The sequence below is a fragment of the Sturnus vulgaris genome, chromosome 6 (genome assembly GCF_052056855.1).
Source record: "Sturnus vulgaris isolate bStuVul1 chromosome 6, bStuVul1.hap1, whole genome shotgun sequence".
Lineage (NCBI taxonomy): Eukaryota > Metazoa > Chordata > Aves > Passeriformes > Sturnidae > Sturnus > Sturnus vulgaris.
In genome coordinates, this window is record NC_142248.1 from 33,168,767 (window position 1) to 33,185,118 (window position 16,352).

At 41.3% G+C, this 16,352-nt stretch overlaps 2 protein-coding genes across 6 annotated transcripts; one reads left to right on the forward strand and one right to left on the reverse strand.

Moving 5' to 3' along the window:
* Positions 1–7,245: 7,245 nt before the first annotated feature.
* Positions 7,246–11,512, forward strand: LYSET (lysosomal enzyme trafficking factor). 5 transcript variants are annotated; one of them, XM_088166167.1, is made up of 3 exons: positions 7,357–7,398; positions 7,768–7,840; positions 9,414–11,512. In XM_088166167.1, the coding sequence occupies exons 2-3, from the start codon at positions 7,794–7,796 to the stop codon at positions 9,823–9,825; spliced, it is 459 nt and encodes a 152-aa protein (XP_088022293.1). In that variant the 5' UTR covers positions 7,357–7,398; positions 7,768–7,793; the 3' UTR covers positions 9,826–11,512. The 5 variants fall into 5 exon arrangements, with proteins under 5 accessions (XP_088022294.1, XP_088022293.1, XP_088022296.1 ...); XM_088166168.1 differs by lacking the exon at positions 7,768–7,840 and having other exon boundaries at positions 7,246–7,398; XM_088166170.1 differs by lacking the exons at positions 7,357–7,398; positions 7,768–7,840 and adding an exon at positions 7,424–7,576.
* A 3,543-nt stretch (positions 11,513–15,055) lies between these two features.
* GON7 (GON7 subunit of KEOPS complex) lies at positions 15,056–16,274 on the reverse strand. The gene is made up of 2 exons (XM_014884445.2): positions 16,037–16,274; positions 15,056–15,939 (listed from the first exon to the last, which is right to left on the reverse strand). Exons 1-2 carry the CDS (start codon positions 16,272–16,274, stop codon positions 15,812–15,814), a joined length of 366 nt encoding a protein of 121 aa, XP_014739931.2. The 3' UTR covers positions 15,056–15,811.
* Between the last annotated feature and the right edge of the window lie 78 nt (positions 16,275–16,352).

The window sequence follows — 16,352 nt, forward strand, 5'->3', positions numbered from 1 at the left end:
AATTGTAACATCTGCTTCAACATCCAGATCAGGATAGGTTTCAGTTTGTGTCACAATCCTTTGCAACATCATCATTTATGCACTGGATTCACTGGTGAAATGCTTCAACTGGTAACAGTTACCCAGAACACTAAAAACTCCTGGCAAACAAACTCTGCACTATGTGGAGGCATTATTTTTGAATGGAGGTGCTCTAACTCCTATTAAACAAAGCAGTGAAGAAATGCACCTACAGTGACACACTAATTTTAGCCAGATGCTTTTTCATGTCGAGGAGGTATTGATTTGGATGCACTTAAACTTGTTACAGTCCCATAGCAGCGTATTTCTTTACCCTCCCAGTACCTTCATGTTGTTATGATGACTATGTTTACATTCTGTTGGTGAAAGGCAAATCAAGCATATATTTGTGTGGAGAAGTGGACATTTCACCTCTTTAAGAATGCCAACAAATGTAGTAATAAATGTGCTAAGCTGGAGACATTTAAATATTCACTTGGAATTGTATGACAGTAGGCATTACTGAAATTTCATTTTATATAGCACAGAGGAGCAGCTTAAAAATTATACACAGAAAGAAAAAAATGCAATGCCTTTTGCTTTAAAGATTTGCAAATACTGCTTAATGTGCTTTTGTTAAATGAAATGCAAATACTTACTAATAAATTATTGAAATTTTCCCTTTGAGAGTAACCATTAACTGCTGTTAATATTTCTGTTCAAGTGTTTGAATCATTCTGGATCTCTGTGCTGATTTCTGGTACAGACCTCTAGCATGGGCTTCAGAAAGAGGCAAATTCAGGTATAAGGCTAGGTGAGTACTTTAAAGCTTCGCAGCTACAGTAAACTGACTTTTATCATTCACTAAGGATAAACAACAGGACAACAACAGGAGCCCTCCACACAGATGAGGATGAAGATTTACTTCCAGTTGATGGCATTTGTATGAAAGCCTCCCCTCTCATGCTGGCCTCTCAGTCGAGCTGATGGTGTGCACTTTTGACAGCTGAGCTGACATGGAGCACTTCAGTGAGCAATGAGGTGTCCTACAGCTTGGATAAACCATCAGGTATTTCTGTTGTTCAGCCTACCTCTGACAGTGATTTCCCGTTGCTTCAGACAAGTTCTGTTTTTTTATAATCTATGCAGACATTTTGGTGACTAAGAACCCATCAACCCTCACGTTACATGGGTGGATATCTTACACATATGCCTCTTGCAATACATTTCAATGTTAGTAACTATGGGTAATTCCTAAGCTCTAACAGGACAGAGGGAAGAGGTAGGCACACATAAACTTTTTTTTTGTTTGTTTGGTTTGGGTTGGCCTTTGGGGCTTTTTTTGTTCTGTTTGTTTGTTCTTGTTGGTTTGGTCTTTGTTTTTGTTTTTGAGAGGTTAGATTCTGCAGATCTTAAACAATACACTGTCTACCACCTTCAAACCTCCATCCTGGTCTATGCAAAAAAGTTAGGATCCTTTGAATTTGGGAAAAGGCCTGATATAAACTGAGTTATTTCATTATTTTTTTAGTAAGATAAAGTTATGCTTTTAGAAAATCTAAATATAGATACTCCCTGCTGCATACAGTTTACAGTCTAGAGCAAGATAGGTACACCCTGGAAACTGTCTCTCAGAAGAGCAAGATAGGTACACCCTGGAAACTGTCTCTCAGAAGAGACAATAACTAAATCTCTTTAAAATAATTCTATGGTATTATTGACTTGCTTCACATAAGCACCACTGAAGAAGAGAGAATTAGCAAAATTAAAAAAATATATCACTACTGTTGTGAGGAGAGCACTCTCTGAGATGGTGAGATATGTCTCTTGGACTATCTATATGGATAGAAGAAGGATTCTGTTTTTCTTTTTAACATTGGTCATTTTTCAGTTAACTTGTTTATATGACCAAACATATTGACAGCAGGAAACTCAGAATGGAAATTCAGTAACTGTTCCTTTCTGGCAGTATGAGCTGACTTTAGTTGAAAATGTGGAAAAGCAGAATTCTCAGGAGTTTAATGGCAGCTTTGGAAATGGAGTGGGTTTTTTATATTATTTGCAGGGATTTAATTAAAAATAATAAAGTGTAATGAATAATGGTTTTGTTGAAATGCAATTCATAACTGTAAACTAGTTTGACAAAAATTCTGCAGGAAAGTTCTCATTCCTTCAAGGCCAGTACAATGCTGTGTCACATCACTGGAGCTGTGAGATCAATTTCTGCATTGCTTCTGCATAAATTGTATCTGTCCTCTGCTTGAATAAATGCCACAGAGAGGAATAGTCAGTCACCAGACACCTCTGCCCATATCTTTTCAGTATGTTTTGTCAGGTCTTTCTCAGTTTTGAAACCACTTTGTAATTGGCTGAAAAGGAGAAGGTAAAAGCAAAGATTGTATCTCTTTCCTCTCGGAATTGTTTTACCGCAGACAGTGCAGCCATGAGGTAACTAATGAACGAGGAGTATCAGTGTAGTGAAGACTAAGAGTTCAGTCTAAAATACCAAGGTCCTTCTTCATAAAAGAAGCGCCTTTATAGGCACTTGGACAAAGGGGAGTAGTGTGTAGTTCTTCCTTTGGCAGATGTTTACTGTGGATGTTTGAGAGAATGAGATAACTATTCCATTTGTAAATATCAAAAAGCTTGTTGGAAAGATGATAAATATTTCTACAAATAAGAACGAAGTATGGATGGTATTCAAAGAACCTGGATAACATGATTGCCTGAAGCTTAACTCTGATGTGGCTGCTGCTAAAAAACCAATGGTAGAAGCAGAATTTCAGGAACTGAGAATTAAAGATTAAGGTAATTTAAGGTCCCAAAATTACAAAGTATACAAAGCAAGTCAAAAGTGGAAAAGATCACCATTCAGCATTCATGTGGTCAGTGTAGACAAACCAAGCAAATATACTATTTCAATTCTAAGTGAGAAGAAATAAAATATAAAAATTCCAAGTTTCTTGCATGCTCTCAAATGAATGTGATACACTCTATAAGAAAACAGGTGTCTCCAACAAAAAACTTCAAAGACAGACAAAACAACCACCCAAGAAAAAAAGGGAATCAGAAGATTATAGCCTTATTTTTAGAAAAAACAAAAGTTCTAAAACACAAACTAAAGATTCATAAAACATAAAGTAAAACATATGAATTGAAGCAAATTAATGTTCTTGACTCACACTAAATTATAAGGAACTGATCAAAACATCTTATTACACCACACAGGATATTATGAAACTCACTGTAACTACATCAAATAAATAAAACTGCTACAAGCTGCAAAAACACTGGGCATTCATGCACTCAGGATAAAAATTCACATGAATATATAAGCATTGTTCTGAGCAAAAAAAAAAGGCATTCTCTTTTTCCAATGTTGTTTTTCCCAACATCCCTAGTTTTTCATGTGTTATTTCAGATTCACTTAGAAACCTTCCGCTTCTGTATTTCTTTATAAACACAGCACTAACTCCACTTTTAACACAGAGGAGAGTTGGCCCATCTGGAGCTGAGGGCAGATGTCACGTGAGGCTTAGGTTTCCATGTGTGTTTTCTTTCTCCAATCAAAGCACTGGTTCTTCAGTTTGCCCTACCTTTGGGGCACAAGGAAGAGATGTGATCTCCTAAGAGTCTAAATAAATCTTCCTTCCTTTCAGTTGTCCTTCTCTATAACCAGCAAGTGAGCATTTTCAAGGAGCTTTGTGTTTCATGCCTCACTCCTCAGAATCTTAGCCCTAACCTAAAACTAAAGCAGCTCTCTTTGCTTAAGGTTAGGCATGATCTTCATAGGACCAACACATGTGCTCATGCCCTGTTCTCCTCATTTATGCCAGTTTTCTCCTTGGAATCCCAACATATATGCAGTCTGTAAGGATCCTAGTTCTCTAGCCAAGAGTTTGGATTAAGAAGTAAAAGATCCGGGAATGTGATGCTCTGGATCAATCAAAAATCAGTGTTCTACAAAGTGGAAGGCAAATGCCATCTTGACAGAAATGTCTCTGTTATTAAACTCTTGCTTCTTGATTACTTCTCAGTGAGAACCTACTATAACTCTGCAAAATAAAAACATGAGATCCACCCAAAAGGATGCATTCTGTCCTTCACTTGGAAGGCAAACTAATTTTGGTTTTGTAATCATCTTGGGTATTCTACCTCTGCCTTTCTATTCTGGCCAAAATCTAAGCCTAGGAAAGACTTTCTATTAATACTGAGTTATGAAAACTTTGTTTGACTGAAATATTACAATTAACCCTTCTGATTCCTCTTGTCAACCCTCATTTATCCTATGTAGTTTGTCAGGATCCTGAGCATCCTAACAGGTCTTAATAGCCCCAACAATCCTCACCTGACCCCTCCCATGTGCTCAGCATCCCCAATTTAGCCAAGTCCTGTGCTTTCAGTTCATACCTGACCTGTGCTGTATCAGTAGCTCAGCTATGACTGTGCCAAGCCGTGTTTATCTGGATCTGGAGTTACAGACTGACTTCCTAACTTGACTTCAGTCTTTTCCTAACAGTATGGACCTTCATGGCAATTGCTAGGTGATGTCTGACCCTAGCCTGTGGGCGACCTTCACAGCTTGACTTTGGATCTGCCTTGTGACTTGCCTGATGCTCTGTACTCCTGGCCCATTCTGGTGTGGCATGCTTGTCTTGCTCAGGCTCTATGGGACTGAGCTTGGGCAGTGAAGCTCTGGCCCATAAACTGTGTTATTATGCTTGGCTCCTGTCCTCTATAGAGCAGCCAGCTCTTGCTGTTCCATTGCTTTCCTGTTTTACCTTAAAAATAAAACAAATGTTTCTATAAAAATACATAGTATGTCGAAACTAAGTTAAATACTTTTTTTTCCTAAAGCTACAAAATCCCATTATTAATTCTCTGATTCTGTTCATTAAGTACTATTTCCTTGGAATTCAGCAGACTTCTATCTTCTCCTTTGGTTTCCCAAGCTGAACATTACCCTTTTGAGTCTCACCAGGTGTATGTTCTCATTTCAATATGCAGAGTTATGAGTTCTTTCCCCTTATTATTACCACCACTTGTGACTGGAATTTGTCTAAAGCTGAGAACAGTTGTTTCTTGTTCTACTAATTTTGGTATTATTCCCTCCCCGCTCAGAGGCCTGCTGCTAAAACCAACCACCAAACCCTCAGCTGAGCTAATTGCTCTGTCCCTTCCTATACTATGACAGAGATTAAGCATAACACTGAATTTATGCAGATTGAGATCCAGCCAAAAAATACTACAAATCACTCTGTCTAGTGTTATGCCTTAGCTGTCAAAGGCAACTTGCAATTGTAATAATAACTCTTCAAATTTTTTAGATCCTTCTCTTCATAGCCACAATCTCAGGCTTATGATTATCACAGAAGACCCTTGGTTGAGTCTTTTAACCTACTTGATTTACCAGCAGGTTAAATCCTAAACTATTCTCTATTTCTGACTCCAACCATTCAGTGAAAAGACATGTTTCTTAAGTATGAATAAGTTCCACATTTCACTGATTTTTCTTCAGAATCCTAAGTATAAATACAGGCTTTCCACTTAGCACAAGTATCCACTGCCAAGACATACATTTACACAGTCATATATTAATTCATATTGAAACCCTTCTCTTTAACATCTAGGTGGGTATTTTAAAATAAACTGTTTCATCATTACATCCAACCTCAATAAAAGAAAACGCAATATAGCCATGCTTGAGTGGAAGGTCTGTCAGTCACACAGGAGCTTTATTCACTTTTAGATCAACTGAGACCTCACCACCTGTAAGAATGGAAAGAATGGCATTTAGTTGAGAGAAGTGTCCCAGGGGTAATTAGCTGTATGTAGCTATTCATATCTACATCTGTCATTAGAACTACACTAATGGTTTATTTAAACTTCAGGATAGATAATGAAATCTTCATTCAACTGAAGCAAAGTGTAAAATCTCTGACCGGGGAATCAGGGCGCTGCTCCGGTTGGCTCTGCCTGTGGTGCTGGGCGCCATCTCGTGTCACTTTTGGGCCTTTAGTTCAATGAGCATAAAGCAATAATAATAATTTTAAATAAACAAACAAACAAAACAAAACAACCCCCAGAAAATAAAAAAAAAAAAAACAAAACCCCAAGCAACCAACAACAAAACCAAACCAACCAAGAAATAAAACCCGAAACAGTACGAGTTAAGGTGAAGTTGCTCTGTGACAGGGGATTTATATTTCTGACTCTTGTGGGCACTCAACAGCATCCTTTTTCTCTACTGATAGCCATAAATGCAGCTCCATGCATTTCTTCATCAGCTGTCCTGACTATAGTCCAAAACACCAGCTTCTAATGCTTTCCATTGAAACACCAAACATAGCAAGATAAGCCATCACAGATTTGATTTAGCAGCAGCTCTTATATACTGTGTAACATGCACCTACCACATCCTCGAGAAATGTGGCAGAAGATCCTAGGTATTTAGACATAAACAAAAAACATCATTGCTTTAATATATTTCGTTTCTTATTGGGCATTCCTTTTAAAATCATTTTTTAGCCTCCTTCTTAATAGCAGCATGAGAGTGAATTGTGGCCACTGCTGCTTTCTCTGTAAGAAGTTTTCTCGTGACTTTAGGATACAATTTAATAACAGGTTTCACTTCATACATCAGGCCGTGCAGTTTCGGCATTAACTGGCACGGAGTTCACATCACACAGTTCCTGAATTCAGGCAAACACATTCTGCACACACAAACTCTCCCAAAATTATCGCCGTCATTGACTACACCTGACCGTATAATTTTGCTGTCCATTTAAATGATCTTTTAGCGTCATTAAAAGCTTTTCCCCAGCAGATCATAGAAACATATGGACCTTAAAGATCATCTGGCCCCAACCCGTTGCCATGAGATAATAAGCGTATATCTCCTTAGAATTTAATTTAATAGAAATAATCACGTCATGTTTATGTATAAGCATATACTCGGATCTGACTGCACGTTTGCCATTTGCTAGACTGTTTCAGTGTCTATTGTAACTTCCTTAGTAATCTTTGTCGATTCTTCCCTCGGCGGGCTCACGCCGCCAGGTTCCAATACAGAACAGTTTTCGTCTACCCCCACCACGAAGGAACCCAGCGCCGCCTCAGGGCGACGCCGCCATTTTGGGCGAGGCCACCCCGGCCACTGAGGGGCGCGCGCTCGAGCCAAGATGGCCGCCGGCCAAGGCGCCCGCCCCGGATGCGGCCGCGCGCCCCGGTGGCCGCTGCCCCGTGCCGGAAGTGTCGGTGCCGGCGGGCGGCCATGGCGGCGGGCGGGCAGCGGGGCGGGCCCGCGGGACTCGCCGCCTCCCGGCGCCGCGGCGCGGGCTGAGGGGAGCGGGCCGCCCGCCGCCGCCCTCCCGCTCCCTCCTTCTCCGCCGGAGGAAGGTAAGGAGCTGCCGGCGCCGGGAAGGACCCGCGGCGGCGAAGCGAGTCTCGCCCGGAGCGCGGGTCCGGCGGGCGGTGTGTGTGGGCCGTCGCGGGAGGAGAGCCCCAGTGGGGTGAAGGGTGCGAGAGCTATCGCGCGTGTGTTCAAAAGCCGCAAGTTGGAGTTGGTCTGAAAACGGTGAATAACAATGAGAAAACTGTTACCTCAGCCTCTTTCCGTATAACCGGGAGCTAGGGCTTCTCTTCTGGCTACTGCTCAAGGGCAGGATCAAAACGCGGTGGTGTTTGCCTTCTTAAGTCTACTGCTGTTTTGATAGTGTTTATGCTTTCAATATGTACATACCTTGTATCTGTTTATTTTCCTCGAAGGCGACAACTCGTGAGCCAGCTCGGATATGCCGGACTGCTGGAAAAAACAGCCAGTGGCTTGCTTATTTAGCGGGTAAACGCAGACCTGGGGTTCAAGTTTTTACCTTGTGGATTAACAGCTCCTCTCACGAATTTTTCAGTTGTGCTACTAAACGTATTGACTCGGGGTAATAAAGGGAGTCGTGCAGCTGAGTTTTATAGAAGGATCAGCCGAACGAGAACTTGCCATTATTTAAGTCTGCAATAGCTTTCTCGAGTATTTACTGTTCCCTCTTAGGTATTTACTGTTCCTTCGCAGGTATTTATGTCCCTGTATGCTTGACTCTTTTCGCCAACATGAATGCAGCAGTCTGAGGGCCTGAAAAATTTCTCCAGGGCTCCCTTGATCAGATTCTGTCATGTCAGGATATCCCTCAGTTATGTAAAACCAGGAAGTAAATTTTTCAGGATTGCCAATCAAACTGGCAGATTAGTCTGGCTCAGAAAGAGTGATTTAGAATGGTATAATGATTTTGTATCTATGGTAAATTCTCTAATGCTGCCATGAATCGTTACTGTTTTCTATGCATAATTCCTTTTTCAGTAAGCATTTCTGCCTGGTATTTTAAAGGCCCGATATATTTTCTTAAAACAGCACTACATAGATGGATTTTACCCCTCTCAAGGAAAAGGTAGTAAAGGTAAAAGTGGGAAAGGCTTTTTTTTTTTTTTTTTTTTTTTTTTGGAGATAATCAGGTGCAGAGAAGCAGTGGTTCTTCCTGCCCTGTGCAAAGGCTGTTTGGAGGGAAAGAGGTGATGACCATTTGTGTGGTGGTACTCCAGCCGGAGTGTGACTGGTTTGAATTGTCTTTCCAGTTACCTAGACCTCTGCAGCCAGGTGGAGAATTGAAGCAGCTCAAATTGAGCCCACTATTATTTCCAATAATTTGTGCTTCTTCTGAAGAATGCCTGATGGTGATTGCCTAGTTTGTTCTGCACCAAGGCATTGAGCAGTGCAGGTGTGTAGCTCAGTTCTTCTGGGAGGCCTGTGGCACAGGGACAGCCAGAATGTGGTTAGGAGCAAGTAACATGGCTATAGCACCTTCACGTGTGCAAGTACATACCTATAGTACAGCCTAACCCTTGAACTTCATGTTCAAATTGAAAACATCTCTTTCTGTGGTTTATAAATGGACACTCAGCTAGAGCTTAATACAACTGTAGCTGCACCACAGACAAGCAGTGATGGCACTGTTACTGCCTGTTTAGCGGCATGTTTGTCTTTCAGGCATCAAAGAACTTTCCAAACTTTACATAGAAAGTTTCATTATCCCCATTCTTTGTCTAGAGACATTGAGGGCAGATGGGGTAAGCAACTTACCCAGTTGATGACCTTTTTTTGTTCCCCGAGTACCTGACTTTAGCCACCTATATCCTGATAGCCAGCAGGCCCTGAATTATCCAGAGCCATCAGTGGAGCTTCTTATGTTGTTGCCATTAACCTGTTGCTGGCAGAGTAATGATTTTCTATGATGTAGAGAAAACTCAGGTCTTCAGAAACTGATGTGTAATGGGAAGTTATAGAAAGTTAACTTACGAAAACCAAGGTTCATCTGTCCCCTCTTTTTCCAAGCTGTATTGAATGTTTATGTCGCCTTTTGTTTCAGGTGCAGAGCATGGAGAATGATGAACTTCCGCCAGAGGATGGGCTGGATTGGTGTGGGGCTATACTTGTTAGCAAGTGCTGCAGCTTTTTATTACGTCTTTGAAATCAATGAGACTTACAACAAACTAGCACTGGAGCACATTCAGCAACACCCCAAGGAACCACAGGAAGGAACCACATGGACACACTCCTTAAAAGTACGACTGCTATCCTTGCCGTTTTGGCTGTGGACGATAATATTTTTAATACCATATTTACAGATGTTCTTGTTCCTCTATTCCTGTACAAGAGCTGACCCCAAAACTGTGGGGTATTGCATCATTCCTATCTGCTTGGCTGTTATTTGCAATCGTCACCAAACATTTGTGAAGGCCTCTAATCAGATCAGTAGATTACAACTGATTGACACTTAGCTCAACTTCTGTTTTCTGTTGCTGATTTGAAGCGATTGCATATGCTCGATCTAATCACAAGACTGAAGTTCTGAGTGAAGGCCGGAAAGAGCCTTTTCTTTCAAACTGATAAGCAATGAAGAGAGTGACTGTTTTCTATTTAAAACAAACAAGTAACTACAAGGTTTTTAATTATGGATCTATGAAGTGGCCAGAGTGGGAGAGCCCTGTGTGACACGTGATGGAAGTATTCCTCATTTTGCCTTAATGATGCAAAATTGTGACTCCATCTGAAATGTCCTGTGGGGAAACAAGTTTCTGGTCCACAACTTGACTCCTCTGTGCAAAAAAGTGATTTCTTATGTTTTCCCTTGGAGTGAAATCAATGAAAAGATACTTCTTTTGTGGTAAATGTAAAAGGAAAAAAGAAATTAAGAATGTGATTATAAAAGCTGCACTTAACACAATTCTTTGCTTTTTTCTTTTTTTTTATTATCTACATCAGTGCTGTTTTTAATGAATTTTTAAAAAATAAGTTTAGATACAAAAACAGGAAGCAAAGAATAAAGTTTGTGCAAACCTTTAAAGGGAAATTATTTTCCTGTGGTAGCCTACTTGTTTTCAGTCAACCCACCAGTCGCACACTGCAGTAGGCAGGCTGTGAGGAGTGGCATAGGCCTGAAACTTGGTGCTTTAAACTGTTCCTATGACATCAAAAGCAGCCTATGCTGGCATTGGCCTGTAGTCTGCACAAAAATTCTTTCGTGTTGTTCTGCTATCGTCTTGCTTGATAAAATTACAAGTTACTGAAATTTACGACCATTCTAATGTCACTCCAGACATCATGCAAAACCATGTTCCAGGAGAACTGATATATTAGGAAAAACTTTGAATTTGGGAAACTTAACTGGTTGGGGAATGCTACAAACTCGTTGTAAGACAGATAATCATGTTTCTTCCAGAAATTCAAAGAAGTAAGATACCTTCTTCTCATTCTTGTAATGAATGCAAATTTCTTCAGTCATACTGAAATTCCACTGAGATTTCTTTGCCATAGTTTCAACTTCTATTTTTCAGTGCTATTTTGGAATAGCATATTTTGAATAAGACTGAATATGTTCTTTCTTTCTGTCCATTTTTGTTTCTTCTGAGAATACCTAAATGTTTGTCCCAGCCATGATGGAAGTAACAAATACGAAAACAGTGCAAAATACACTTCTCAGAAGCAGTAGGCTCAAAAGAATTATGAGCTAAACTCCTTGACTATAACTTCAACTGAATGTGATTGTCCATACCTAATCAAATGTTAATCCATTTTTGACTGCTTTAAGGGAATCCTAGAGTGTTGTCTTTCTCTAGCATTGGAAAGAGAACCCTATTTTCAGTGTTGCTGTGTTTAAGCACGGCAGTTCCAACACCTTAAACTTTCTGTTTGCACTTGGAGATACTTGGAGACACTGGTTTCAATTGTCACCGTTGGTGCTAGGACCTGAAAACAATGTAGCCTTTGCAAGAAGGTTTTGAGTTCTAAGTGCAATATGAAAAGGAGGAAGCTGCCATCTTAGTGTGCTGGAGTAAGAGTAAATTATAAACTCTGACGAGTAGTTAGTGTCTTGGGGAGTCAGAGCTTTTAAGTTGTGTTGTTTCTCAAGTTTTAAAATCACCATGCTATTTATCTATAAAATAAAAACTTTTCAATGTTTATAAACACAAGTCTATTAATGCAAATACTTATCAATAGCTTTTCATTTTTGTTGTTTTTGGTTTAGTGGATTTTTTTGCATGTTTGGTGCCAGACAGCAGTGCTGGCCGTCAGTTGCTGGAGCCTGTGTTCATGTCCTTCCCTTTGTGTGCGTGTCTAATGCTCTGTGCCCTAATTACTCGTTTGTAGCCTGAAATTTCAGGGCTTCCTGGATGAAACTGAATCCCCTTGTTTCTTTAATTTTGTGTAAGAGTGATATCTCTACCTCTAGCTGGACTGTTTTTAACTTGATGCTGTAGTTTTAAACTGAACAGTTTATATTGTGTGCTGATGATTTAAACAGCCAAAAGCATAAGAGGAAGCGTCAAAAATAGAAAATGATAGGAAGAACTGCCTCATTTTGTCATGCAAGCATGTGACCCTTAGCAAATTCACTAGCAGGCCTGGTGGGATGACCCAAGCTGTCTGGATGTGGACATGTGCTGGACATGGCAGGGACCTGCAAAATGGAGGCTCGTGTTCTAGAATTTTCCATCAGAAGCCTAGTTTTGGATTACAGCTGTTGACAAGCATGTGCTTTGCAACTAACTACAGAGAAAACACACAGTCTAATTCAAGCAAATGCTGTGTGTGTAAGGATTTGAGCTGGACGTGGAAAGCAGCAGTGGAGAACTATTAACATAGTGTATACAAATACTAGACAATGGGAGAAGAGCTAAGTTATCTCTGCTGGTGCTTCCAGCATTTTTGGCACCAGGGGAACATCAACAGGTGAACTCTTACCTACAGGGTAAATAAAGAATATAAAAATTAATGATAAATTGGTTTTTACTGTAGTATTTAAAAAATAAGTAGTGAAATAACTTTTAGCTTGATTATTCTGAAAATTTATAGGTATTGTCAAGGCTGATTATCTGAGTCACCAAAGACCTGCCTGTAACAGAAAATGACATCATCTACAACCTTTTGGGATAATCAAGCTTGAAGTTTTGCAACGTTCTGAGCTTTAATGTTCTGCCAACAAAGTGAGTAGCTGCAAGGGTGATTAATGATCAGTGTATGCCACTTGCCCTGGATTTCTTTTTATTCGTGTCACAAGATAAAGCATTGTCAGACAGCTTGAAAATCACTTGAGCAGTCTCAGTGTTAGTTTCTTTAGCTGCTTGACCTTCACCTGACAGTCCCTTCCCATCTTAGGAATGTGTCTGCCGCATAATTGTGACGCTGACCCTGTTCTTCCCTTCTTGCCATGGGGGAGCAGGTCCAGTGAAGAGCATAACATGAGGCTGCAGCCCTTCAAACTTGGACAAAAGTAAGTTACAATAAAGTGTGTTCCTTATGACATGTTTCCTCCAGCAGGAATGTAGGACTGCAAATTTGATTCCTTTTTTAAATTAAAAATATGAAGATGGATTTATCTCTGGAACAAAACTTTACAGTTGGTGGAGAATATCAATTAACTCTCCTTATTTTCTCTTGCCTGGTCCACTGTTTTCTTAAAAGGATACTCTTTAGTTTCTCTTACTAGTTTTAAAAATCCTGCTTTTTATGTCACAGTCTTTGATGAGAACCACTTTTCTACAAATGATCTAATGCACAAAAGCAGTTTAGTAATTTTATCATGTAGTTAAATTTTAAGAACTGACTTACCTTAGCTGTCTTTAAAGATACCCCTATGGTGCAGGTTTCTTCTGGGAAGAAAGAACATGCTACAACCATAAGAAAGTTCTGCTCAACTCAGTCCTCAGGGCCCATGTCTAGTCCATTTGGCTGGTGCATGTGGACAGAACCACTGCTCAGGTGTTCACACTGCTGAGTTCTAACGTAGTCACCACAAATTAAGCCCCATGTCCCAGTTGCCAGACTACTGGGTATTTTACAGAGAATCTGATACTCCTAATAGCTTGTGTATAAATTACCTTTTAAGATGGAGTGAGTGGGAATTAAATGGGCTGCCATGGGTGAATGGCATTCAAATCCTTTAATGAAAATGAGTGTGGATCTCTCTCCTGGGAGCTAGGAAAGGTACTGCACTTTTAGACAATGCCCCAATTACTGGGCATAATGGGATTGCCTCCTCTCACGTAACTGAGTGCCTTGAGACTTAAAGCTTTTTTTTTTTTTCACACAGAACACTGTCACCTGTTAAGTTCCTTCATTAATTTAGCCTCAAAATTGTTTGAATCAGCAAATTCAATATTTCAAAACGGTAATAATAGAGTACATCATGTAATCCCAGCCTTTGTGAAGGAGACATGATTTGACATTTTTGTTGTAATGTTTTGTAACCAGTAAAAGTAGTTGGTTCTCATCTAAATACTACCAAGAACTTAGTATCACATAAGCTTTTTTAATTCCAAACAAACATACCAGCTTTCTCCCGTTTGGTTTAGGGAAGAAATCCATTGGGCCTCCTTGGGTCAGTAAAACCAAGTTCTATTAGTAAGACATACAAACTGCACTGAACAGTGCACATGTGGTGAACTGAGCTTGTTCTCTGCCCACTTGAAGGTTGGTTAGGTACAAAAGCACTACATCTCTCTGAGGTGAAGAATACAGCATCTTCTTTTCCATTGAAGCTTACCTCCGCTGCCTAAAATTCATGGTTACAGTTGACTTAGCTTCCTAAACTTCACTAAACCTTCACTAAAGCTTCCTGCACCTGAGCAACTCTGAGGAAAAATGAAATCTGTTCAGTTAGGGCACTTTTTCCACAAGCAAACCTACAAATTGAAATGCATAAGGTCCCCTGAAGCTCCAGTGCTCTTTTTGTCAGTTGAAAGTTTTGGTAGCTACAATAAGGACTAGCAAGGATTCTTTAAAGGCACAAATTTTGAGTTTTAATTTTTGACTCATTGGTATTCTCTGGAGCTCAAGTGCAGCATACTCCTGTGCCCAGGCTGACAGAAAAAAAAGAAGTATCCCGTTATTGGAAAGTTACCTGCACTTATTCCTGTGCTAAATTAGGGTCTGTTGCTTTAGACCAAAGGTTTTCAGCCCATGCCATGCCAGTGGACTGTTTACACAGTTTATAGGTAAAGGCCACAACTTCTTGCCCAATGTTAAATGCTTTTCAGCCACCACGCTGTTCATACCATTTCTGGAGGGTTTGTCTGGAGGAAAAACACTGCTCTCAGATGCAGGTGTACAAGCTTTCAAAGCTGCGGAATAAAGCTCATAGATGTCATTACTTTAACACAGATCATGTGAAAGAGCTCCTTTCTGATATATTTATCAGACTATTTCTTTGTACAAAATGTTGCCTTTGTCATTTTGATAAGAGACTTCCTGCAATAAATTCTCTACCTTAGAACACTTAAGGCATTTCATCACTTCATGGTGTTGCAGCCTGACAAGAGATTGGAGTAAGTGTAATTTTCTCACTCTCAGCAACTAAACCTCCTTAGTCTTTTGAGTTGGTCTTTTCAGTTATGCCTCTATTCCATATGCCAACAGAGTATCTTCGAGTCGCTGAGCACGTAAATGTCAAGATAGATTTACTGGACCTCATTTCTGACTCCTCCCTGCATTTCAAAAGAATGCCGACAATTTTGTCCTCGTAAAAGTTCATTTATTTCCACACTTTGTCCTACATATATAAGTCTCAAGATTTACTGTTTCCATAATATATAAACAAACTGTGCCAGAACACAAGAAATGAAAATAACCCCCCAAATGCCTTCTGCACTATTCATTCAGGCAGTTAAATTCTGGTAGAGAACACTCTTAGGTTCTGTGGACTAACTATCAAGAGTGTTTTCAAAAAGGCGTTCTTGATTGATAGGTGACTAAACCTTGAAGATGACAGGCAAAAATAATCTTCCACTGTAGGATGGTACAGGAACGGGCACAGTCCTCTACACGCTTAATTGTGATACTTATAGTGGTCTTATATTGCTTTTTCTCCACAGAAACACAAGTTGTCTTTTACTTTTAAAGATCATATTTGAAAAAGTAACTCTTTCAGGTTTTATTGCTTTATTTTAAGAATGGTGTCGCAGAAATACTGAGACTCGGAATAAGTTATTAAAAAACATAATAATCAGAAGATTTGTGAAAAAAGTTTTATACTTGTCATCTAGTTTAGCAAAAAACTGTGCCAGCATAACACTGGCATCCCGTAAGCACAACGCTGCTCACACCCAGGCACATCCTTTCGGAAAAACACTGTCGGGATGGACATTTCGCATTTAAACAGGAACAGCAGCGCCGCAGGAACCGGCCCATGCAGCGGGCCCGGGACACTTACAGTCGGTACAGCCGAACGGGACTGGCTAGGCACAGACCCGGCATCCAGCGCCGCCCTCACGGCTGCTGCACCTTCGTCCGCTTCAGGGGAGGGTCATCGCCGCTCGCCGCCGCGTCCACGTTATTTTCGTCTTCGCCGTCATCCTCCTCGTCATCATCGTAGTCGTCGTCATCCCCGCCACCACCTGCCAGAGTCCGGACGGGCGCGGGTGAACGGTGCGGGGCGCGGCCGGCGCCCCAGGGCCGGGGGGGCCCCCTCAGCGCGTCCCCTCCGGCACTCACCGCGCCGCGCGCCGCCCGCCGCCGCCTGCTCCTCTTGCACCAGCGGCGCCAGCAGCTCCACCACCCGCTCCTGCAGCTCGCTCAGGGCCGCCCGGAGCCCGCGCAGCTGGGCGGCCTCGCCCTCCTCCTCCGCCGGGTACGGCACCCGCACCGTCCGCGTCCGCCCGTCGCGGTATCGCAGCTCCGCCACCAGATCTCGCCCCAGGCCCGGGTCCGCGTCCCCCACCAGGTCCGCCATCACCGCCCGCCCCTCACGTGCCTGCCCCGCCGGTCACGTGCTGGGCGCGCGGATCGCCCCGCCCCGCTGTGACACACC

Coding starts and splice junctions, on each gene's coding strand:
- LYSET (XM_088166167.1), top strand. CDS start 7,794: ATGCCGGACTGCTGGAAAAAACAGCCAGTGGCTTGCTTATTTAGCGG. Junction 7,841..9,413: donor GTGGCTTGCTTATTTAGCGG/GTAAACGCAGAC, acceptor CTTTTGTTTCAG/GTGCAGAGCATGGAGAATGA.
- GON7 (XM_014884445.2), bottom strand. CDS start 16,274: ATGGCGGACCTGGTGGGGGACGCGGACCCGGGCCTGGGGCGAGATCTG. Junction 15,940..16,036: donor GGCGGGCGGCGCGCGGCGCG/GTGAGTGCCGGA, acceptor GGACTCTGGCAG/GTGGTGGCGGGGATGACGAC.